The sequence below is a fragment of the Benincasa hispida genome, chromosome 5 (genome assembly GCF_009727055.1).
Source record: "Benincasa hispida cultivar B227 chromosome 5, ASM972705v1, whole genome shotgun sequence".
Lineage (NCBI taxonomy): Eukaryota > Viridiplantae > Streptophyta > Magnoliopsida > Cucurbitales > Cucurbitaceae > Benincasa > Benincasa hispida.
Window position 1 is genome coordinate 38,910,676 of NC_052353.1, and position 23,823 is coordinate 38,934,498.

Consider the following 23,823-nt stretch of genomic DNA (forward strand, 5'->3'; position numbering starts at 1 on the left):
TTTTCATTTAGATATTATTGACTAAATATTATCTCCAAAACCCAATCAGGTTTATGCGAATGGAGGTCACTCCCAGGGTGACACGAAGTGTCGCATGAACCTCGCGGTGTGAATTCTTTAGGAACGTGAGAATTAAAATCAAAACGTCGTGTATTTGATTTTACTGTGAACAACTTCCCCTATTCACCTAGATCTTGATTCATGCAAACACTTTCCAAATGGAGCAGTCGAGGTATAATCGACACGAAGCAAAACATGAATCTCGATGTGAACTCTTAAGGACGCGAAAGCTAAAAACACCCATATTGTATATGTAATTAATCTCCCACTGAAGCATTCCACCAATATATCATATACATTAATAAATTACCACTGAAGTGTTCTAACAACATATCATATATGTTATTAAACTCCCATTGAAGTGTTCTAACATTTGTTCGGGTACATGTTTACTCAAGTTTGTTTTGTCTAATTAAACAATCTAAGTCTAGGTGTTTATCCAAGTATAACGATTATATTTGGATTTAACCTACGATGTCTTGATAAACCAGCTTTAAAACCTTACACCGCTCACATGTGATTATAGAATCGGTTAACAACACTCAATTATTCAGTCATAATCCCCAGGTAGGAGGTGTTTTGTAGACCGTCAACTTAAACATCCCCAGCCTTAGACAAGATTATATACCGGTTGAGTTTGTAATGCAAGTTTTATAAGGTAACGACCTATTTTAACTATTAAAACAAGTGATTAACCTACATGAGCATGCAATTTATTTTTGTTATGGATTTTAATGTCTAATCTAATTTTATAACAACTTATAAAACTTTAGACATATTTTGCATCCATAACAAACATCAGATATCTCATGATTTAATATAACACTTATATTAAAACAATTGAAATCCTAAACATGTATACTATATATTATAACATCTTATAACATACTTCCAAATGCATGCAACATACTTCCTATGGTAGGATTTTAAATCTACATGGCATACTATATGCACATACAAGATTTATTTAATTATAACATACATCACATGCATAAATAATTAAACACAAACTGATATGGTTTAGTTTTGGCATTCTCAACCATACAAAAGCCTAAATTATTACATAAATCAGCAAAAATTGGCTCCAAAATACTTTTGGACCGCTCGAATCACCTCAAATCAGTCTCGAACCTCTCGAATCGGACCTCCAATGCTCAAAATTAGGCTGAACCGGGCTTAATAAAGTTGAACTAAACCTCCTTGACCCGAACCGGCTGGACTGGTTCACTTAGACCGCCGATCTGGGCTCGCGCGTGCATGTTGTGCTGGGATGAACAGCGTCGCAATGTTGCATCCCAGTGTTGCAATGCCACAGGATGTTCTTCACGATTCTGGGCTGGAACGAAGAACAACCTCGTGACGCTCCAAGCACAGCGTAACGACACTGCGAGGCAATGGTTGAAAATTCTGCTTTCTACTACTGACCTTCGTTGCTTCTTTCTTCAATTACATCCTAATTTCAACTCTAATGACTCCAATCGAATAATAGACTTTTAAGCACACATTAAGACCCATCAATTAAGAGCCAATTACAAGAATTACAACATAATTGAAGAGAATTTTAATGCCAAAACTCGGGAAAAACATATAAGTTTACCATTTTTATATAACTTATGAAAAATACCCACCAAGCCAAAATTAACTCAAATTGAATGCTTAAGTAATGCTTTGATACCAAGTGTTAGTTTAAGAAAGCGCACAGCGAAAGAAAACGTGATCATAAGCATTCTAATTCATCAATTTTTGCTTTAAATTAAGCATGTTCATGAGATATTAAAAGGTTTCAAAAATATACTTTTGAAGATCTTCTTCTTCAACAAATTCAACTACAATCCTCTCAAATTCTAGTTGTGTACCACCACTAGAGCTTCCCTACTATCCTCAAGGAGTCTTAGATTGAATTGTGGGACTCAAAACAAGTAAAAATTTAGGGAATTGAGAGGAGGAAGAGAACTGGTTTTCTGGAAAATGAAGAACCCTTCTTCAGCCCTTTTCTAGCTTTTTTTTCTCACTTATTGCTCTCCTAATTCAGATGATACTTATCAGTTTTATGCTAAAGCTTCATGCAATCACATTGCATTTGAAGAGACAGCTTATACTTCAACAAATTGAAGTGGATTTGAGTGGATCTTGAGGTGGTTTACATGCAAATGGGAAGAATCCATTTAGTGGATTTTTCCAAGTCCACTTTGATTTTGAATTTCAAATAAAAATCAATTTTAATCTTTAGTTTTAATTAATTTAATAAAAATAAATTTTTATTAACTTTACAAAATTAATTTAATAATTAATCTTTTTAATAAAATTATAATTAATAATTAATTAAACAATTTAATTAATTCTTATTAATTTAATATCAAATATTAAATTAATTTAATACCAATTCCACCACCATGAATCCCTATTTGTGAATTTAATATTTAAATAATATTTAAATATTAATCAATTCTCCAATTTCGTTTAATTCTATAATTAAACATGTAATTATATCACATATAATTACTGATTCCCTTAATTCAAATTTGAACGATTCAAATTAACTTATCATGTTATTCTAAGGCTAATTCCATTTGTGAGCTAGTAGGGGGATCTAATGGACCTATAGATCATGGGCTCCAACGACCCGAGATTAATTGGCTAAACTCTTTACACCAAATTAACCCCCATTCGTTAACTATCGGGTCACTCCACTAAAGCCCAGTAGTTGCAATCCTCTCACTGTAAATATATTATGCCCACTTGATATAATCATGATTAGTAAGTTAACCCTTCGCATGTTGTTCGTAATAATGGTTGGGTCAATAGTTATTTTACCCCTGAGATTACCTTTTGTTCCTTAAGTTCTACTGATCCTCTAATGAATAAATTTTTTTGTGATCCAATCAACAAATCGAATCCCCATCGGGCCAATAAAAGGGTGGAGCTCCTTATTCAAGACCCGAAATCAACATTTATGGGAACAACCTTTCTACTATCCCTGAAAGCGAGTAAGAGTAAATTCCTTCTTGCACCCTATGTCCCCAGCTATCTACTCGGTTTTACCCCTAAAATGAGAGGCTTATTGAGCTAGCACTATGGAGCCAACCCTCACTTATGCAAATCTAAGGATAATCCCGAATAAACAGGAGTTCATAGTTAGCTCAGGATCAATGTCAAGTTACTTAGGCCATCGCTATGAAATAGTCAGTCTTAAACAGTAAACAATGTTATAAAGTAAGAATGACTTATTTCTTGGTCCATTCTTATATAAACTCATTGCACAGGACGCCTCCATTCCTCATGTCACCACAGGAATGAATTAGGATCACTTCGTTTGTAGCACTTTACAACTCATTGTAACAACTACAGAGTGGACCACATCCGATAGTGTTACCAGAATAAGGCACCCAACCTTATTCGTATACTATAGATCATTTTGACAATTTACTCAAACCCGGTCCACTCTTATGTCTCCACATAAAGTTCAAGTACTCATGTAATAGTCATGGATTTTTTAGTTTATTGGATTTATTTCTAAAATGAAATAAGCAATTCATATATTCAATAATAACTTTTCTGAATCAAAACATCAATAACAACTTTATCGATCTACAAAATAAGGTTATTGTTTTACAAAACCAAGAGTTTTAGGACATAAAATCCAACAGAACGAATTAGGAACACTTTGTTTGTAGCACTTCACAACAAATTGTAACAACTATAGAGTGGGTCGCATCCGATAGTGTTACCAAAATAAGGCACTCAACCTTATTCATATACTATAGACCGTTTTGACTATTTACTCGAACTTGATCCATCTTTATGTCTCCACATAAAGTTCAAGCATTCATATAATAGCCATGGATTTTTAGTTTATTGGACTTAGTCTTTACAAGTGCAATTAATTTTATCGAATAAATGTCAATAACATCTTTATTGATAATAGAAAATGTTCAACATTATAAACTACGAGTTTAAGGACATACAACCCAAGAAAGGATGCAGGAGAAAGAGGACTGCCTCGATGGGGAAGATGGTGGCCGATAGCATCAAAAATATGTTATTTTCCTTTTCTTAATTCTAGGTCATTACTATGTTTAATATGTTTATTTAATGATTTTATAGTTATCAAACATCTTTGAGGTAGAATCAGCCGTTACAAGGTGTTCGGGGTGAATTTGGAGAAATTAGGGGCTAATTTGAGTAATCGGGCTTCAAAAAGATGTGAAAGGATGAAAATGCCCCTGCATGGAGTGTTGTGCAACGTTACAAGGCAATAGTGACTTGATGCTAGAAAACAGGGTAGCGTTGTAATGCTCCAAATTTTTACGGAGGCATAAGCGAGGCCTCGCAGCGTCGCGACGCTACGACTGCAGTTTATAAGCTTTCTTCTTCGTTTTAGTGCAAGAGGTTCAGGGAAAAATCACCTCCCAATTGGTTCCTATGCCGATTTTCTCCTCTTTTCACCTCTCCACTTGTATTTTTCTTCATTTTTCTACCCATCTCATGTAATTAGTGAAGATAATGTCGGATTCTTGTCTCCTTCATCTGCATGGGAAGGTAAGAACTAGCTCTCTAGTTTAGGGATTTGGAATAATATAGTTTTTTGAAGTTCTATTTGAATGTAATTTCTATATTCTTGTCTATAGGTTTCAATTTGAATTTTGTGTTTAGAATTGCATAATTTTATTATTAATTGACAACTAATAATTTGTTGTGTAATTTGACATATAATTATAGGTTAATCCCAAAGGAAGCAATAGGTTAGTTAGACTTGCAACTCATTGCCTAAAATGAATAGTATTTCTCTTATCAACCTAGAAAGAAACCACATTGAATGTTTGATTAGACGTTGGAAGTCGAACCCTCATCCTAGCATTATCCCTAGAACTTAATACGATTTATCAATTTGTATGGAGTGGATTCGTTTTCTATGTATTTCGATTAATTAGGTAATTAGGACCATTGATTGGGATTCTAATCAATTGGACTAGGCATAGTCAAGAATCTAAAATTGCATTTAAATAACTCGATGAACAAGAATTGCATTTGGTCCATTCCATTTTCCTAAGCTAGAATGTCGTATTAATTGCATTTCTATCTTTTACTTTCAATGCATTTTATTTCCTTATTCGTTTCCTATTCCAATCCACACCAACCCCCCCCCCCCTCTCATTTTTACCATTTTACTAAAAATGAGCTTCAAGGAACTAATCTTCCACGCTTCCCTGTGGTTTACCCCAAACTTTCCGTTAGTAATATCAGTTTAGTAGAAGTTGTTCGTTTGGTGAATTATAAATTTTATTTGTCTAGTCGAGAGTTTGCTTGCGACAAAAATATTTTGAGCTAACAAATTGACGTCGTTGCCAGGGAACCAATTAGTTCTTCTTAGTTAGTTTTAGTAAAGTTTCTTTTGCTTTGATTTGTTTTCTTTTCTTATGTTAGTTGAAGATATGGCAGGATTTCCAAATCAATCTTGTACGTCCGAAAGCCGAGTTGCAGATCTTGAACGACAAGTAAGCCTTGACCACTACATTGCGATTAAATTGCCTTGTTGGCCACGTGATGAAGTGGAACAGAGGCAGTAGGCCGAGATTGCGATGGAGTCCATAACCCATGGTCATTTCGAGGAGGGTATTATGGTCATTTGGACTACGAACCTCACTTCTTGGTGGAAGGAGTCCATTGACCATAGATACTCATGATGGCAGTTAGAGTTTTAGACAACCAAAGATTTTACAGCACCACACCAGTCGACTTATGCTCAGCCTCCAAGGTTGGGTAAGTCTTTAGAGGCTTTGTTATGGAGCTTGCTGACAATACTTTTGAGCTTAAACAGGACAATCTCTGTAGGCATCAGGAGTTCGAGCACTTCCAATAGGAGAGTCTTTGCCCCGAGGCAGAGTATAAAACTAACTTGCAAAGTCTGAGTGACCCTATTGCTCAGCTTGCAACTTCAGTTGAGAGGCCGAACGAGCCATTGCCAGACCATTCCTTGGATTTGCCAGAGGCTCAAAAGCATAAGGTAGTCCATGTCGACACAGTGAAGGGGGAGGAACTACTTCCTGGAAATTTATACCCAGGTATGACTTTGGAATTCTTAATTTATGAACTTGCTAATAACTCTCTTCAGTTTCAATAGGATGTTCAAACTCAGTTGCAAAGCATGACCGACCATGTTGCCCAGCTAATAAAGGTCATGTAGAGATTGGAAAGCGTGCAAGAGCAGCCTATTGTCTGTACCTCGGAGGCAGAGTTCCTTATGGAGTGCTATTACTCTAGTGATGGTGAGGATGTCAGGCCATGTTTCCCAGTTTTTTAGGCTAAGGAGGATCCCGAGCCTAAATTTGATGACATCCAAGTGATATAGTTAGAGGTCGAAAGACCTCGCCCTGTTCTAACCCCTAGTATTTCGTATATATTCGAGTTTTTTTCCTCTAAGTCTCACGAGTCTGTTGCATCTTTCTTTCTTTAGACTCTTTAGAGTCATTTGAGCCGTTTGATTCTTTCTTTTTACCTTTTTTTTCCTTATTCTAAAAACACCAAATTTGACCTGTCTAGTTTGACTAATCCAAGAAGGGACCAGAAAAATATGAGAATTTCTTTGTACCTTGACAGGGGACAGGTCACGTCGAGCAATCGACGTTAAAAATTTGTCCTTCCTGGAGGGAGGCAAGTGATAAAAATTTTACTGCTTTCTAGTATAACTTATTGTTTTTCTTTTGTAGGTTCTCTTTCTTTGCCCTGAAAGAAGAAGAAGATCAATTTAAGGCAATCCTCTTACGACCATCTCGTGTGCGAAAACGTCATCAGGGGAGGTTTTCTGTTTTCCTGACTCTTTTATTTTATTGGGCCTAGATTAGAGATACACTGGGGATAATGTATCATTTTAAATTGGGGGTGGGTTTGTTATGATAGCTTGAGGTCCTTGAGCATTGTGTTCGGACGATGTTTGTGTGCTTGAATTGTTTGCTTGCTCTCTCGCTTGGTTTATTATGATGAGTAGTTGATGATGCACCCTCTTTGTGATTAGGTTTGCATGAAATTATGTTTGAAGAGCATAATCATGTTTTTTAGTCCGTTTTAAAATTTTTTCTTATTTCTCATGTATCTTTAAGTCCTTTGTCCAACGAAATTAGGTCTTGCATGCTTAGAATTGTATTACGTAGCTTGTATATTTGTTGTCACCCCGAAAGGCCTAGGGGATAGGTGTTAAGTGACTGAAAGCTCAACCTAGTAATGCATGCTTAAGTTTTAACCAAACTCTTGTTTTGTATTGTAAAAGCCAACTGTAGAGTAAATAAAAAGAAAGTTTGTAAAAGACAGAGCATGTTGTAAAGTAAAAACAAGTTTGTATGTTATTTTTGAAGGGGATTACTCCTCTTTCTTAGGGTTATGATTAACTTGGGGCAGTTATGACACCCGTAGTTTCCCTCTGAACTAAAGTACCCTGAGAAATGAGTAAACTTCGGTACTTATTAGGAGACGTTGCTCGTAGTTGGATGTCTTTCACATAACCCGTGTGGACAAGCCAAAACGAAAGTGACGTGTCTAGATAAGGGTTCCTCTTTTGTGTAAAATAGGAAAATGAGGAAAAAAACAAGAATAAAAGTTTAGTTTTCGTAAATGTGTCATTGCACTGTTGAGTTTAGGAAGCTCAGCTCTTGAACCTTCGAGCCAGAGTAGGGGAAAACAAGTTGAGAGCTTTATAAAAACATTCCGGGTTTTTTGGGTTTCATTAGTTAGGGTTTTAGACTCATTCATGCATGAATAGATTTAGAATCATTTTTAAAATGAGTTTCATTGATTTATTGTAATCGGATTTCATTTTTTATTGTAAATCTTATCCTTATAGACCGTTGAGACTAGAGTAACGACCTTTGTAGTTGGGCAAGCATAATTTTTTTGTGTGAATGTGTGATTCATCCTTGCTCGATGACGATCAAGAATTAAGTTGAGGGTGTTTGATAGCACCGAAAATGTGTATGATTCAAAGGTATGTTTGATTCATCCTTGCTCGAGCTTTGAAGAAGTTCTACAAAGGTATGTCATGAAACTCATTTGTTTCTGCAAAAGCATACTTTATTTTTTCCAAAATTAATGAATTAGAGTGCTTAATGATCCTTGTTGCTTCCGCTGTTGCTGATACAATCCTACAGGCTTGCAATTTCTTGCCTAAAATTAATAGTATTGCTCTTAAACCTAGAGAGAAACCACAATGAATGTTTGGGAAGTCAAACACTCATCCTCGTGTTATCCCTAGAACTTAATGCTATTTATCAATTTGTATGGAGCGGATTCGTTTTCTATGCATCTTGATTAATTAGGTAATTAGGACAATTGATTAGGATTTCAATCAATTTGACTAGCCATAGTCAAGAGCCTAAATTTGCATTTAAATAACTCGATGAACAAGAATTGCATGAGTCCATTCCATTTTCCTGAGTTAGAATATCGTGGTTAATTGCATTTCTATATTTTACTTTCATTGAATTTTATTTCTTTTATTCATTTCCTATTCCTAGCCACACCAAACAACCCCCCCCCCCTCCTATTTTACTACTTTAACTAAAAATGAGCTTCGAGAAACTAATCTTCCGTGCTTTCCTATGGTTCAACCCTGGACTTACTACTTGAAATACCAGTTAGTATAAGTTGTTCATTTAGTGAATTATAAATTTTATTGTCTAGTCGAGGTTTGCTTGCAACAATAAATCTTTCGAGCTAGCAGTGGTTCTATGGCTAAGGGCACCGTCGGATGCACGATAGATGATGATGCAGTTCTTAAATGTTCAGGCACAGGGTCACACATCGACATTGTGGGGGTGTGATGGTTGGGATGATTGGTGGAGGGGCTGGCCGTTTATAGGGCTTTGTGGCAGATGTTTTGGCATGACCTTTCGTCGCAGGCTACTACGACAGTTTGGAGGGAGTTGTACACTTAGGATTTTTGGGTTTAAGGGGACAAAAGGTTTAGGTTTTGAAGGGGTTTTGGAGAAGATAGACGATCGTTGGGGAATGGAAGGGGTTTTGGAAGAGATTGACGATCACACTGCCTTGTGTTTGGGTTGAACGGTTGTCTTTCCAGAGGAAGATGAAACGACCGTCCTTTGGTTGAAACAGTGGGTTTTGAAAATGAGGGTGAGGATGAAGGTGAGGAAGGTGAAACTGATGGGGATGAGACCGAGCTTACCAGACTATCTCTAGTGAAGCTCAATGATTCGTTTTGGCTATCTGAAGTGTCTGACATGGTTTCCGGTAAGGAATCTCGTAGATGATGACCAAAGTGATGCAGTCGAACAACAAGAGGCCTGAAGATGGGTTAGGGCACGAAAATATCGAAGGAGAAGAAGAAAACTTGGAAGGGAAAGCTTGGCTCTTTTATAGAAAAACACATGAAGAGAGAGAGAGGGGGACAAACGTGACCTTTGGCAGCTATGTTACGACTACGCAATTAATGCAGACCTGAAGAGACACACCTAGGGCCACTCAAATACTTGACTGATCCATCTCCCAATATAACTCCTCTTCTTCCCATGTATGGATATGCATTGGTACAACTCTAACGCCCCAATTCAAGTACCCTAATTTAAGAATCCATAAAGTTGGTTTTAAAACATGCATTCAAAAGGCAATCTCAAAACTTCACTCAAACAAAAATTTAAATAAGAACATAAAGAAAACATGATATACATAAATAAAAAAGAAAGCATGAAAAAGGAAGCGTCCCTGGAATATATATATCTGACTGCACACAGGGACGACTTCAATGCAAGCTTCAAGCAAGCTCACATAGGTCGATGGATGTTTTGCAACGCTCCGTATTCCCTTCAAAGTATGGCTTGACACTTTGCCCATTTACTTTGAAGGCATTTGTTTCATCCTCTCGAGTAAATTTCAAGGCTCCATGAGGAAAGATTTCCTTGATAATGAATGCTTCAGACCACCTAGATTTTCGTATTCCTGAAAACAATCGTAAACGTGAGTTAAATAACAAAAAAAAATTACCAACGAAAAGTTCCTTCTTGTCGATGCATTGGTCAAGCCAACACTTGGTCTTTTCCTTGTACATCTTCACGTTTTCATACGCGTTCAGTCATCAATCGTGCAACTCATTTAGTTACAGTTTTTGATGTTCTCCAGCGACCTCCAAGTCTAAGTTCAGCTTCTTAACTGCCCAGTACACTTTGTGTTCTAATTCTAATGGCAAGTAGCATGTTTTTCCAAACACCAAAGCATACGAAGACATTCCTATTGGCATTTTAAACGTGATAGCCACCTTGTGCCTAACATTGTATTTAGCAAGTAACTTAGAAATAATATGGTTAATGAAATTCATACCTTCATCACTGATTAACACCTTAGCCGTTCCAAAGCATGTGAAGATGTACTTTGTCAGGAACTTTGAAACGGCTACCACAACATTCTTTGCACAAGCTATTGCCTCAACCCACTTTGACACATAATTTACTGCTACCAAGATATATTGCTGACTAGAGGAGGGAGGAAATAGCCCTATGAAATCAATACACCAAACATCGAATAGTTCCACTTCAAGTATGTTGTTAAGGGGCATTGTGTTTCTTGCTGATATATTACACGTGGGTTGGCATGGGTCACATTTAAGTACATAGTCAGTGCATCTTTACAGAGTGGGCCAAAAGTACCCACTTTGAAGGACCTTTGCAGCAGTCTTGTGTCCTTCAAAGTGGCTTCCATAGAAGGAGTTTTGACATTCAGATAGTATGCATTGTATTTCAACTTCAGGAACACATCGATGAAGGAACCGACGAAGGTCCTGTGTGGAAGTAGAGATCGACCCAATTTACAATTTTTTTACAGAACAACACATTTATAGAAATCAAACAGAAAAATTATGCATTAATTCTAAATTTATAGCATGCATTTGAAGAGGAAAACGGAGAAATTAATGATACCTTTAAAGATCACAAATCTTCACGAATCCTCTTCTCCAAAATGGCCACGTACTACAACGAACTCGAAAACCTATGGCTACCACCAATTGAAACCTTATGTATTCTCTGGGATGAGAATCACAGGAGTTTCTGTGCTCTGTGATTTTTGGAAATGAAAAGAGATAGAGAGGAAATTGGGAGGGAAAAGAAGTCTGGGAGTTTTCTGTGTTCTATTTTTCACAGAGAGCACTTTATATTTTCAACCAAAAATTTTGAAGAATAGCCAAATCCCATAACCACCACAATCACACGTAGTGAGTTGAAAGAGATTATGGAAGGGAAGTTATTTCCCTCCCTAAATTTCAAAAAATTAATATTAATAAATCATAAATAAATTTATTTTAATAAAATATATATAACTATATGTTATATTAACCTATGGTACTTGAATAATTAATTAAACTCCTTTAATTAAATTATTCAACATCCATTAACTGTAGGGCACTCCATTAAAAACCAACAGTTGCACTCTTCGTACTACAAACATATTTCTATGTCCATTAAATATAACCAATCAACAGTGCAATGACCCTTCACAAATTGCTCGTAAGTACAGCTAGGTCAAAATTACTGTTTTGCCTCTTTTGTTATATCTAACTCCTTATGTATCACTGATCCCCCTAATGAACAATAAGTTACAGTTAAACTATGACCGAACCCCTTTCGGGCTAGGAGAGGGTGTGGCGCCACATTATCTAAGCTCCGAAATCATCCCTTAAGAGAGCAATTTATATAGTTTTCCCAACGTTGAGGAATGAGTGTTCCCAGCTCCCTAATCAGACAAATCTCTAAAATGGTAGACTTATTGAGTTGGCGATCTAGTCACTCTCACCCATACAAATCAAAAGATCGCCTTCATAGACAGAAGTTCAAAACTCACTCAGGATTCAAGTCATGTTACCTATGGTCATCCTAGTGAAATGTAAGTCTCAATTATGAACGTTATATAATGAGACTAGTTATTTCATGGTTCGATCTTATACAAACTCTTTTGTATAGAATACCCCCGCTCACATGTCTCTACATGAATGATCAAGATCAGATCATTTGTAGCATTTTACAACAATTGTAACATCTACAAAGCGGGTCGTATTCATAGTGTCACCAGGATAAGGTATACAGCCTTATCCATCCACTATAGACCATTTAGGTTATCATATGTAGTATATGAATAAAGCTGGATATTTAAGTCTATGGAATGTCTCGGTAGCATACAAGTAGATCAAGTGATAACCTAAATAGTCTATAATAAATGGATAAGGCTGGATACCTTGTCTTGGTGACACTACGAGTATGGCCCGATTTGTAGATGTTACAAATGTTGTACAGTGCTACAAATGATTTGATCTTAATCATTCGTGTATTAGACATATGAGCGAGGATACTCTATAAAAAGAAGTTTGTATAAGATCAGCCCACGAAATGTTTAGTCTCATTATATAACACTGTTCATAATAGACTTACATTTCACCATGATGACCATAAGTAACATGACATGAATCCTGAGTGAGTTGTAAACTTCTACCTATGAGGGTGATCCTTTGATTTATATGAGTATAGCCAGATCGTCGACTCAACAAGCATACCATTTTAGAGATTCGTCTGATTGGGGAGTTGGGAACTCAGATACACAAGATGGAATTCACTCCTTCTCCGACAGTAAGTAGATAAATTACTCCTTTAAAGGCTGATTCCGGGTCTTCAACAATGTGACGCAACACCCTCTCCTGGCCCGAGAGGGATTTAGTCATAGTAAGACTATGATGTATTTTTCATTAGAGAGATCAATAGTACTTAAGGAGTTAGATGTAACTACAAGGGCAAAACGATAATTTGGTCCAACTGTAGTTAGATGTGAAAGGTCATCGTACTGTTGATGGGTTATATCCAATAGACACAGAAATATATATGTGGTGTGAAGAGTACAATTGTTGGTCTTTAGTGGAGTGTTTGACAGTTAACGGATGGTGGATAATGTGATTAAAGAGTTTAATTAATTATTCACGTACAGTTGGAGCTTCAACCTACAGGTCCATAAGGTCCACTTGGTAACTCAATAGATTTAAGTTGAGAATCAGTTTTTGAGTTAATTTGAAATATTCAAATTAATAAGAGTGAAATTTAATTATATATGATATAATTAAATTAATTCAATTATATATGATATAATTGACATAATGTATATGATACATCATAGTTTGATTGGAGGAACTAAGATTTGAATATGATTCAAATATATTTTCTATGAATAAGATTCATAGTTACTAAATTTAATATAAATATGATTTATATTAAATGCCATAAAATAGAGAAAAAAAAAACTATGATTTTTATATTGTATATGATACAATATTAAAACTATAAGTTATAAATATAATATGATAAGTTACTTATCATATTTATTTATAATTTATTAATTATTTGATAATTATCATTTTTCTCTCTAACCACCCTTAGTGGGTAGTTATTTGGTTTTATGGCAAAAATGGAATAAAATGAATTTTTTTTTATTAGTCCAGAGAGAGATAGGCATTACTTGATAGAGTGACTACACGCTTCTTGAGAAATTAGACGATCGAGTAAGAAGTCTATGCGATAGACTAGTTCGTCTACACGATAGTGTTATTCACTACACGATCGTCTTCCTCCTCCAAATTCCAAATTCCAAATTCCCTCTAACCAAAATTAGTCAGAGCCTACCACTCTTGGATTCATACCAAGAATACCAAAGTCACCAAGTGGTAGTGTCCCGTTTGGTTCGAGGATCAAGTTGCTACTTCCTGCTTGTTCGAGGGAGTTTATGACTTGTTCGACACGTTCGTGAACGAGTACGTTCGAGGGATTATCTTGAAGAACGGTTCTTCAAAGGTATAATCTCTTAATCTTTTGTTTTATTTTCAGAAACATGTTGTACTTTAGTTTCTGATGCATAATTTGTTCTGTATGACTGTAAATGTATGCGTTCAATCGAAAATGAGATTTGAATGATCCGCTTCCACTCAAAAGTTCTCTGTAAATAGAGTTCCTTCATGTTAGTGATGCAATTTTTCACTTAAGAAGATACTTTTGCATGAGTTTATCGCATATGTACAATTTCATGCATTTTTCTTTATCATGAATGTGTTTACATCACTTATAATCCTAATTATTCCAACTCTGAGAGAACATTAACTTGTCTTTCTATAAGTTATCAGGTATATTCTATACTAGGATATTAGAAGAATGTAGTTTATTAATAATAAACATCAATACATATTCTTTCGTTTATATAACCTAACATATTGTATAAATAAACATCATTACATATCCCCTTTTCAACTGATACTTCTTAACCCCCTTTGTTCTAATTCACAATTGTCTTAACCCCCTTTGTTCTATATCAAATAAATCCCTAGATAATGTACAAATAAATATAAGCCATTAGTATTCCACATTCTTAAAATACCCTAAAGGTATACTCTATATCGTAGATAAGAAATCAACATTTGATGAAGATGTACAAAACAACATGTTTATAATAAAAATATCGATATATATAGTTAATAAACATCATTCCATATTCCACACTATTCTAATTCTCTAGAGGAAACGTCTACTCATCCGTATATGGCAAATAAACATCAGTACAGATTTTCCGTTATTCTAATTTCATAGAGGAATAGTTATAAACTATAGCAAATAGCAAATAAATATTAGAACAGTACTATGATATAGTGTACTAACACTTATATAGGACCGTATATAACAAATAAACATCAAAACAATATTCACTATGTTCCTACTACATGCTTATAAAAAAATATAAAAAGAGTCCCAACAATATGCTGTAGTTATTGAAAAATATAATTAAAAAGTCTTTATATATATATATATATATTGTTCATTTCGTGTATATATTTGATGAAGACGTATAAAACAACATGTTTATAATACAAATGTCGATATATAGTTAATAAACATCGGTCCATATTCCACACTATTCTAAATGCTTATAAGAATCTGTCTATTTTTCAATATATGGCAAATAAACATCACTCCAAATTTCACATTATTCTAATATCATAGAGGAATAGTTATATACAACAGTGTATACCAAATAAACCAATTTCATTATTCTTCTACTGCATGTTTATCCCCAAGAAAGTCCCAACAATTTTTGTTTCTCCCCAAACGCTACTGCATGTTCATCCCCAATCACTTATCAAGTTTCATATAAAACCCTAATGAATAGGGTGAAATTGGGGTGAAATCGACCAATTTATGTATAGTAAACATGAATAATTTCAAAATATACCTTTTTTATATGAAATATGCAGTATATTGTAATGATTGCTTCATCTCCCTATTTTGGCCGTTGATTGTAGTAGGTTGCAGCCGACTCAAGTTCCAGTAGGTCGCTGCCTTTCTTTCCCTCTCCGTTGATAGTCGAGGTTGAAAATAAACCTCCGTTGGCCGTCGATTGCAGAATGCTTGCTTCCTTGGTCGTTGGTCACCGATTGAACAACAATGAAACTTGAAAATAAGGAGAAAGAAGAAGGAAGAAGAATGAAGAAGAAATTGAAAATAAGAGTTTACATTGAGCCTGAAAGGACTGAAGGGACATGTTGAAGGAAGTTTTATTGGAAATAGGAATTTTTTGAAAAAAAATACAAAAAGGCATTAATTCGCACGTCTGAACGGAAGGATCTGACCGTTTCTAATGCTTTTTTTAATATATTTGTGAGTGGAAGGGTTTAATTGTAAATAGTCTATTACATTAGTGATAAAAACTAGGCCAAATAGGTTATTTTATTTTATTTTATTTTTTTTAAATGGAATATTGAAGAGATTAAGGTAAAATAGGCCTCATTTTAAGGCCTTTTATATAGAAGCCCTTAAATATATTTAAGATATTATTAACAACTTTATTAATAATTTATGTAAATAAGTAATTGCCTTTATTTAATAAATTTTTATTGTAAAAATAAGTTAAAGTAAATGTTTTACTATAAAATATTGATTTTGTTAATTAATTAAGTAACTATCTTTAAAATAAAATTATATATAAAGTCAAAATCAGAAAAAGAGGATAAAAGAGAAAACCCGCAAAATTAGAAGTGAAAGAAAACTCTTGTTTATAAGAAATGACTATGAATAATTGAAAAATAAACGTGGATTTTGGATGCCTTTATCGATTTTCATCTAGAAAAAACTCCAACCAAATGACCCTTGAAAGTTCATGTATATTTTTTACATAAAATACAAAATTTGAGAATATTTTGTATAATTTAGCCCAACCTATATATATACACGTCTTGCATATAATTATTCAAAACATTTTAAACTCATGTTTGCTCAAGAACTCAACTTTGCTAAATGTGACAAAAATTTGCATTCTCACTTCAATTTCGTCCTTATTTGCGTCCCATTATTCCATTTTACGCACTAGATTTTGAAAATAAGAGGGACAAAAGAGAAAGCAAACTTTTCCTTCTAGACTTTTCAATTTCATTTGTTTGCTTGTGGAGGAGTCGCCTTTTGCTAAATTAGAATTTTTTTTTTTCCTTCTAATTTTTTTTTTTAAAAAAAACGATTTTATTAATTTTGACACGTTAGATACTTTCAAATGAATGGTCGGCTTAAAAGGTGTAGGTAAATGAAGCAATTGATGCCAATTTTAGAACGTCCCATACTTTTCATCTATATGTAATATATCTACAATAATATTTTAATTTATTTATGGAAAATTATTTCAAATGGTAAAATCATTGAAAATATTTACACGATATAATAAAATTTTAGAACTATCAAATATAGACGTTGATAGATACAGATAGAATTGATAGACACCGATAGAAGTCTATCAAAGTCTATCAAGATAGTTCTAAAATTTTGTTATATTTTATAAAAATTTTAGTTTATTTTTTTATATTTAAAAACAACCTATTATTTATTATAGTTTTTAACATATATGTAACCTAAAATATAATCATACGTTTATTATTTAAATAAATAGCAAATCTCATTAAAAAAAACAAATTTAATTAAGTTGAATTGGAATAATTTAAATGTAGTTTTAATTAAACTTTTTATTACTTTAGTATACGTACATTTAATTTAATTTATGATTATATTATAAAAATACGTAATCATTTAAGTCATTTAAGTTGCGTAGAAAGAAAGTAAAGACATATGGTCATCTTCGAACCATTATTATTGTCGTCTTTCTCAATCCAACACTCCCAATTTTATATTCTTTACATTTATTATTATTATTATTATTTTCTAATTTTATATTCTTTACATTTATTATTATTATTATTTCGCACTAAGTCTTTAGAAGCATTAACAAACATTTTGAATCTCATTTAAATTTTATAGGATATCTAACTAATGTGAATTTCATTCAAATCTTATATATCCTCTCTAGTATATATATAAGATAATTTAAGTATTGATTTAAACATTTCAAATTACATTTGAAACTATATTTTTAAGTTTCACCCTATAAAATTGATCATTTTAATTTACAAAATTAATTAATTAATCATCCATGAATACAAGTTGATATTTCACAAGATGTTTATAATTATAACTATATTAAAAAGTTAATTTTACTTTTTTCATCACATCTTTAATGACTTAAACTATCACCAATCTAATCCCGTTATTAACTAAATTTCTTGTGGTAACGTGAGAATCCATTATTCAAGTCTTATTTAAAAGAAATTGTTAACCTATTCAAATTTCTTATATGTTCTAAGTTGGATTGATTGTGTAGGCAAGAAACAGCTTAAGATTTTATTATTATTACTTTTTTTTACTCATTATGAATGTGTATATATCATTCTTGATTCTTTGTCAATGAAGAATCTAGACTGAATAATTAATTAGTTCTAATTTATTTTACTTTTTTTTTAAAAAAAAGTCCAACACTTTTTACAGATGTCCAAGGTGAGAGAGAAGCGTGTGGGACCAAAACTCCGCAATACGCGCGTGTTTAGTCAAATAGAAACTACTAAGCCAACGTGGCAGGATGCTATTTGTTCGCTAAACTTTCCGAGAAGAACGCAAAATAGTAATTAGAATTTGATTTTTCAAATTCCGTTTCCTATAAATTTCACCATTTTCATTTCTTAATTCATTCGAATAATTCCTTCAATTCTTTTAATTTTTTTAATTCTTTACGAATCTCCGCCGCAAAAAATCAAAGAAAAGAACACATGGCTTCGATTTCTACGCCGTACGTTCCCTCTGTTCTTCCTAATTCACGATTGCTGCAGACGCAATTCCGGCTGACTTACGCCGGCGCCGGGATTAATTCATCGCCGTCGAGTCTGTTTCGGTCTCCGGCTGTCGCTTTGGCATTTTCCGGCCACCGTGTGGCCAGTTCCTCACAGGTAGGGCTTGAATCGATTCTTCTCGATTTATTTTCGGGATGATCCTCTCTGGTTCTAAGAAATTGTGATATTCTTTTGCTTTCAATCACTTAATTTTGTATCGTGTTTGATTGATTTTCATTGTGTTGTGTTTTTTTTTTTTCAGTTCAGGATTGGATCTTATACGGTTGGGGATTTCATGACGAAGAAGGGAAATCTGCAGGTTCTTAAGCCATCTACGAGTGTTGACGAAGGTATTTCAAATTATAATTCAAGTTCGGTTCAATTGCCATTTTAGTCATTATTAAATTATCATTTTAGTCTCTAAATATCTATGGTTGTTTTGATCCTGTTCTTTTAATTTTGTGTCAAATATGTTTATAAATTTTTGAATTTTTTCAAAATTTTTAATCTTGTGTCTCTAATTTATCTATAAACTTTCAATATTCAATTTTCAGCTTTCTAATAGATCCATGAGTTTCCGAGCCCTCAATTATGTGCTCGCAGTACCGATCTATAATAGGTTCGGTCTGCGAACTTGCAATACCGATCTATAATAGGTCTGGTCTGCGAGCTCGCAATTCAGGGATTGAATTTATAGTATAGTCTTTCTTATTACTATATTAGATTCACATTATTTATTTTGTAAATGTCCACTCATTTCTCATTTCATATGTCAACAAAATTCAAAATCCTAGTTTGCATAGGCCTTAAATATTTATATATAATTTTGAATGTGAGCATATTTGACATCTATCTCTGATCAAGAGATCACCCACCGCAAGATATTCAATAAGTCTTTATTTTATACCTATTTTATCATTCTCTCTATTTAAGGTCCAAAAAAGAAAATCCAATGATATATGGTCACGTCACCAAATCCCTAATTACAATTAAAGCATATGATAAAATTTCATTGATGGATCAATTGTAATAAGCTTGAACTACAAATGTAATTGTTGGATGATCACGTACTTAAAATGATGAATTTTGACTCGTTGTAATAGTAATAGTAAAGATCTCAAAATTGTAACATTAGCAATAATAAAACATCAAAATAATCAAATGGGACCCACTTTTCTATTACATTTTTAGTAGGGTAAACGTGGCCTTAATGTAATTGCAATCGTAGATCAATCATAATATACCTCAATTACAAATATAATTGGATTATAATAAGCTCTTTTTTTTTCACGTTTACTTAGACATTTTAAAAACGTAATCGGATAAATTTGATTATTGTTTACTCTCCTGTGTTTATTTGGTTGACTATAGTCTACAGATTTGATCAAAAGTTTAAAACTAAAATAATTACATGGGACTAATATATAATTGAAAGTATATTTAGTCAGCAGTTCATAATAATAACTGTTTGTTGTAAAAAACAGCATTGGAGGTTCTGGTGGAGAAGAGTCTATCTGGATTTCCTGTAGTTGATGACGACTGGAAACTGGTAAAAAAAAATTAACCACCTCACATCTATTTATTTAATGAATGGGATTTTATTTTATTTGAAGAAAATGAATGGAAAATCTTAGGTAGCATCTGTTTTGTTAAATACCATTACAGGTTGGCGTTGTCTCAGATTATGATTTGTTAGCCTTGGACTCAATTTCAGGTACAACAATATTTTCTACCACCGGATACTACGTAAAATTAAGACATCGACATTTTAAATATATATATAATTATATAAAATTAATTTTATTTTAATGTTGATATAGGTGTGGGTGATGTTGAGGCTAATATATTCCCAGATGTCAACAGTAGCTGGAAAGTAAGTAAAAATTATTTTCTCTTTTTAAGTTGCCATTTTACTAATGTAATTAATATCATTTTTGGATATTTAGTAGACTATAATAAGAAATAAAAAAAAATAATTGAAGAAGTTGAATGTTTTGTGACAGAGCTTCAAGTTGATACAGAAATTGTTGAGCAAGAAGAATGGGGAAGTTGTAGGAGACTTGATGACACCTGCTCCATTGGTTGTTCGTGAAACCATGAACTTGGAAAGTGCTGCCAGGTGTGTGTTCTTAGATTATTATTCATCGCTGTGTTTAATAATATATATGAAATTTTGAGGTGATTCGTCATATAGATCACAAATATTAAACAAGATGTTCCAGTACTTATTGAGAAAAAAAAAAAAAAACATATAGAGATTGGTATCCTAGTTCTGTGATAATCCATCACGTTCGGAGATAATGAGTCTGAAAAAGATAATTCAGTCCACTAATATTAAAAAGTCAAGTATTTACAATGTTGCACTCATCTATAAAGTAATGTCATTTACATTGACACACGTCGAACCTAATTTATTGATAACCTAGATTCCCCCTTAAATGTGAGACTTTTCTCCGAAGAACTTAGACTCCCCCAAGTATATGGATATTAGCAAAGATATACTTCGGCTTTCCTTAGTTAGAGAACTCATTCTCATCTAATAAAGTCTTAGACTTCTTACGATTGAGAATCCTTTCTCAAGAATGATGTCTTAGGATTCCCTAAGATAAAAAGAAAATAAAGAAAAAAAAGACTTCTAAAGACTTCGACAATAATTTAGCACATGAGTTTGTAGATCAACAGACAATATAGAATTAATATTGCAATATATGCCCACCACAAAACTAGAATCTCCGAAATAAACAAAATAAAAACAACCCTAATAATGCAAAGACTTACAAATAAATAGACACAACGGAAGAGGGAAACGTCCTCAAACAAATTTTGTAGAACATGAAAAAGGAAAAAATCTAGAAAAAATAACTCTGTAGAGGTTAGGACATTCGCCTTTTTAGTCCTTAAATTTTATAAGTTGGTTAATATATATATGAATTTTAGATTTTGTACTTCAACGATTATTTGAATTTTTCATTTTATGTGTATTAAGTCTTTCATTTATTCAACCGTTTATATATATATATATAGAAATATATTTAATACCTATGAAACACAAACACAAATACGGCTACACAATATGAATACAGGATACGGCGATTCATCAATTTCTAAAAAACTAAGATACAGATACGGTGTGTCATTTTTTATATATATTTTTAATATATATATATATATATTTCTAAAAAAATGAGGATAATGATAAATTGAAGATACAATTTTTTTCTTTAAAAAAATGTAGGATATAGATAAATTTAACATACAAGTTAATTTTTTGCCTCACATAAAGTATCCGTGCTTCATAGTTTAATACACAATTGAATGATCTCATTTGACATGAAATTTAATTTTATCTTTTTTATATCAATTAATTACTAAAACTTTTTAATACAAACTGAATTCGAACCCAAAAAAAAAAAAAAAAAAAAAAAAAAAAAGATTAAAGTGACCTATTAGAAATTTTAAAAATTCAACCAACATTTTTTATAATAAATTTTTTTGAGCCACTTCTCTTATTTAGCCTTTATCATACATATTATTTTTCAATTGTGCTATTTTAATACGTTTTAACCACAACTAAATTGGAAAAATTAATTTTAAAACTTTAAGTTAATAATTATATCTCTTTAAAATTTAAACTTTCATATGAATAAATTAATTTAAACTCCATGTATATTGATTTTAAAACCATAAATGTAAAACTTTCAGACGTATAATACTTCTTTAATGTAAGTTAAAAAAAATGCAAAAATCAAATAAACAACAATTTTTTTCAATAAACTTGAGTGGTTTGCCTTCATCTAGTGTTTTCTTCTATTTTTTTTTTTTTTTTTTTTTTTTTTTACTCTTTTACAAAGAATTATTTGGTGGAATTTTTGGAGAATAATGATTTTATTTTGGTAAGTTAGAGTTGATTTCACAACTAATTAAGTTCAGAATATTATCTTTTCAAAGGTAATTTTTTAATAAAAAAAGAAGAGCATTTTAGAATTTAAAGAACTAAAAACACATAATTAACATCAAAACATGGTTAAAACTAAGACATAGTAATTAATTTCTTACCAAAAACCTAATCTTTTTATGATTCCTTTGTTACAGGCTGTTGCTTGAAACAAAGTTCCACCTTTTACCAGTTGTAGATTGTGAAGGGAAGCTGGTAAAGCCTATATCTTTATAATGCTTCTCACATTTTTCTGTTCTTCCAATTACTTTATAATTTCTTCACATTATAACTCATGGGCATCTATTTTTTTGTTAAATTAAGATGGGGATCATTACAAGAGAAGATATAGTGAGAGCCGGTCTTCAGATGAAGCGTACACATTCAAAAGAGTTGATATGATTGAAAAGATACATTTTAAAGATGATAAGATGTAGAAGGCTCATTTGGAATGAAACACACAATGTTGGGTATTTATATAGATAGGAATCACCCATTATTTTTTATAGGCCCATAACAATTTTGACTCTCTCTAGCATCATTCATTTATCCCATAGTTTATTGATATGTATAGTTTATTAAGAGGTTCAAAACTTTTTCTTTTAGAACAATTAATATGGAGTCAATATATCATTGAGTAATCACTTAGAAAATAAATAAAATACATTTAAAAATGAATGTAATAAATTGATATTGGACTACTACGTGACTTACAAAAGATTGATGTAGCCATGGATGAACTCAAATATTTTTCTATATCATCTCCTTCAAATGCGAGGGCGTGTCAAAAGAAAAGAGAGAACCAACTAACTCACTCAACTCATATGTCAAACATCTAAGACAACTTCATTTTCTTGAGTATCAAGAGTGCAATCTTAATAATTTTGTTGGATTGATAATACTTCACTTGAGCAATGGAAGGAGATCGGAGAAAAATATTTCATTTTTTTTATTTTTTAAAAATTAAACACGTAACTTAATAATGATGGGTAGCAGGAAATTCCTGCCGCTCAATAAATGAAATATCCTTCATTTTTTCCAATATTACTATATATTTGGCAAGATATATATGATTACCAATACAACGTATGGATCGAGAATCATGATATACATGAAAACCCTAGTTAAAAACCAGGTTGTAAATGAGAGTTTGGGACAAAGTAAAAAATGAAACTTTAACCTTTCTCCAACTTGCCTTTCGCACCCTCGCCCTAGTCCTCTCAACATCATCACTTGATCGAGTTGACGTAAAAGAATGCAGGCCAATAACATTATTGGGATTAAATGGCAGCCCAATCTTAAGAAGTTAGGCCTATAGTCCAACAAATGGATTAGGCTCGAAATAAACAGACTTGAGTTAGCCCATGATGTAATTATTATTAAGATTCTTTGGATAAATAGTCAAAATATAATAGACTCTTCTTTTTTTTTTTTAAAAAAAAAAAGGGTTCTTTGAACAAATAATCAACACTTAATAGACTTTTTTAAAAATGGCCACTAAACTTTTTCTTTCAATAAATAGCTAAATGATTGTTTTAGAATTTTTAATCGGATTTATCAAATATAAAAAATATCCCTCATCTAAGGGAAATACTAACCAATTTTAAATTTA

The 23,823-nt window shown here is 32.6% G+C and overlaps 2 protein-coding genes and 1 long non-coding RNA gene across 3 annotated transcripts; 1 reads left to right on the forward strand and 2 right to left on the reverse strand.

The window, feature by feature from the left end:
• Window positions 1–8,082: 8,082 nt before the first annotated feature.
• On the reverse strand, window positions 8,083–11,322 carry LOC120077670. Its single transcript, XM_039031625.1, has 3 exons — window positions 10,977–11,322; window positions 10,381–10,837; window positions 8,083–10,002 (listed from the first exon to the last, which is right to left on the reverse strand). Exons 2-3 carry the CDS (start codon window positions 10,613–10,615, stop codon window positions 9,818–9,820), a joined length of 420 nt encoding a protein of 139 aa, XP_038887553.1. The 5' UTR covers window positions 10,616–10,837; window positions 10,977–11,322; the 3' UTR covers window positions 8,083–9,817.
• Window positions 11,323–15,128: 3,806 nt separating this feature from the next.
• Window positions 15,129–15,833, reverse strand: LOC120077671. Its single transcript, XR_005481811.1, has 2 exons — window positions 15,310–15,833; window positions 15,129–15,191 (listed from the first exon to the last, which is right to left on the reverse strand). It is a non-coding gene; the product is annotated as an uncharacterized LOC120077671 (long non-coding RNA).
• A 2,297-nt stretch (window positions 15,834–18,130) lies between these two features.
• Window positions 18,131–22,902, forward strand: LOC120078253 (CBS domain-containing protein CBSX1, chloroplastic-like). The gene is made up of 8 exons (XM_039032477.1): window positions 18,131–18,394; window positions 18,540–18,627; window positions 19,762–19,826; window positions 19,943–19,991; window positions 20,098–20,150; window positions 20,281–20,396; window positions 22,370–22,427; window positions 22,536–22,902. Exons 1-8 carry the CDS (start codon window positions 18,218–18,220, stop codon window positions 22,611–22,613), a joined length of 684 nt encoding a protein of 227 aa, XP_038888405.1. The 5' UTR covers window positions 18,131–18,217; the 3' UTR covers window positions 22,614–22,902.
• The last annotated feature ends 921 nt before the right edge of the window (window positions 22,903–23,823 follow it).

What these genes read in the sequence shown, in the direction of transcription:
- LOC120077670 (XM_039031625.1), bottom strand. Translation starts at nt 10,615, where the DNA reads ATGCCCCTTAACAACATACTTGAAGTGGAACTATTCGATGTTTGGTGT. An exon ending in GGTGTTAATCAGTGATGAAG is followed by an intron (nt 10,003 to 10,380) that starts GTATGAATTTCA and finishes GATTGTTTTCAG; the next exon opens with GAATACGAAAATCTAGGTGG.
- LOC120078253 (XM_039032477.1), top strand. Translation starts at nt 18,218, where the DNA reads ATGGCTTCGATTTCTACGCCGTACGTTCCCTCTGTTCTTCCTAATTCA. An exon ending in GTGTGGCCAGTTCCTCACAG is followed by an intron (nt 18,395 to 18,539) that starts GTAGGGCTTGAA and finishes TTTTTTTTTCAG; the next exon opens with TTCAGGATTGGATCTTATAC. An exon ending in TAGATTGTGAAGGGAAGCTG is followed by an intron (nt 22,428 to 22,535) that starts GTAAAGCCTATA and finishes TGTTAAATTAAG; the next exon opens with ATGGGGATCATTACAAGAGA.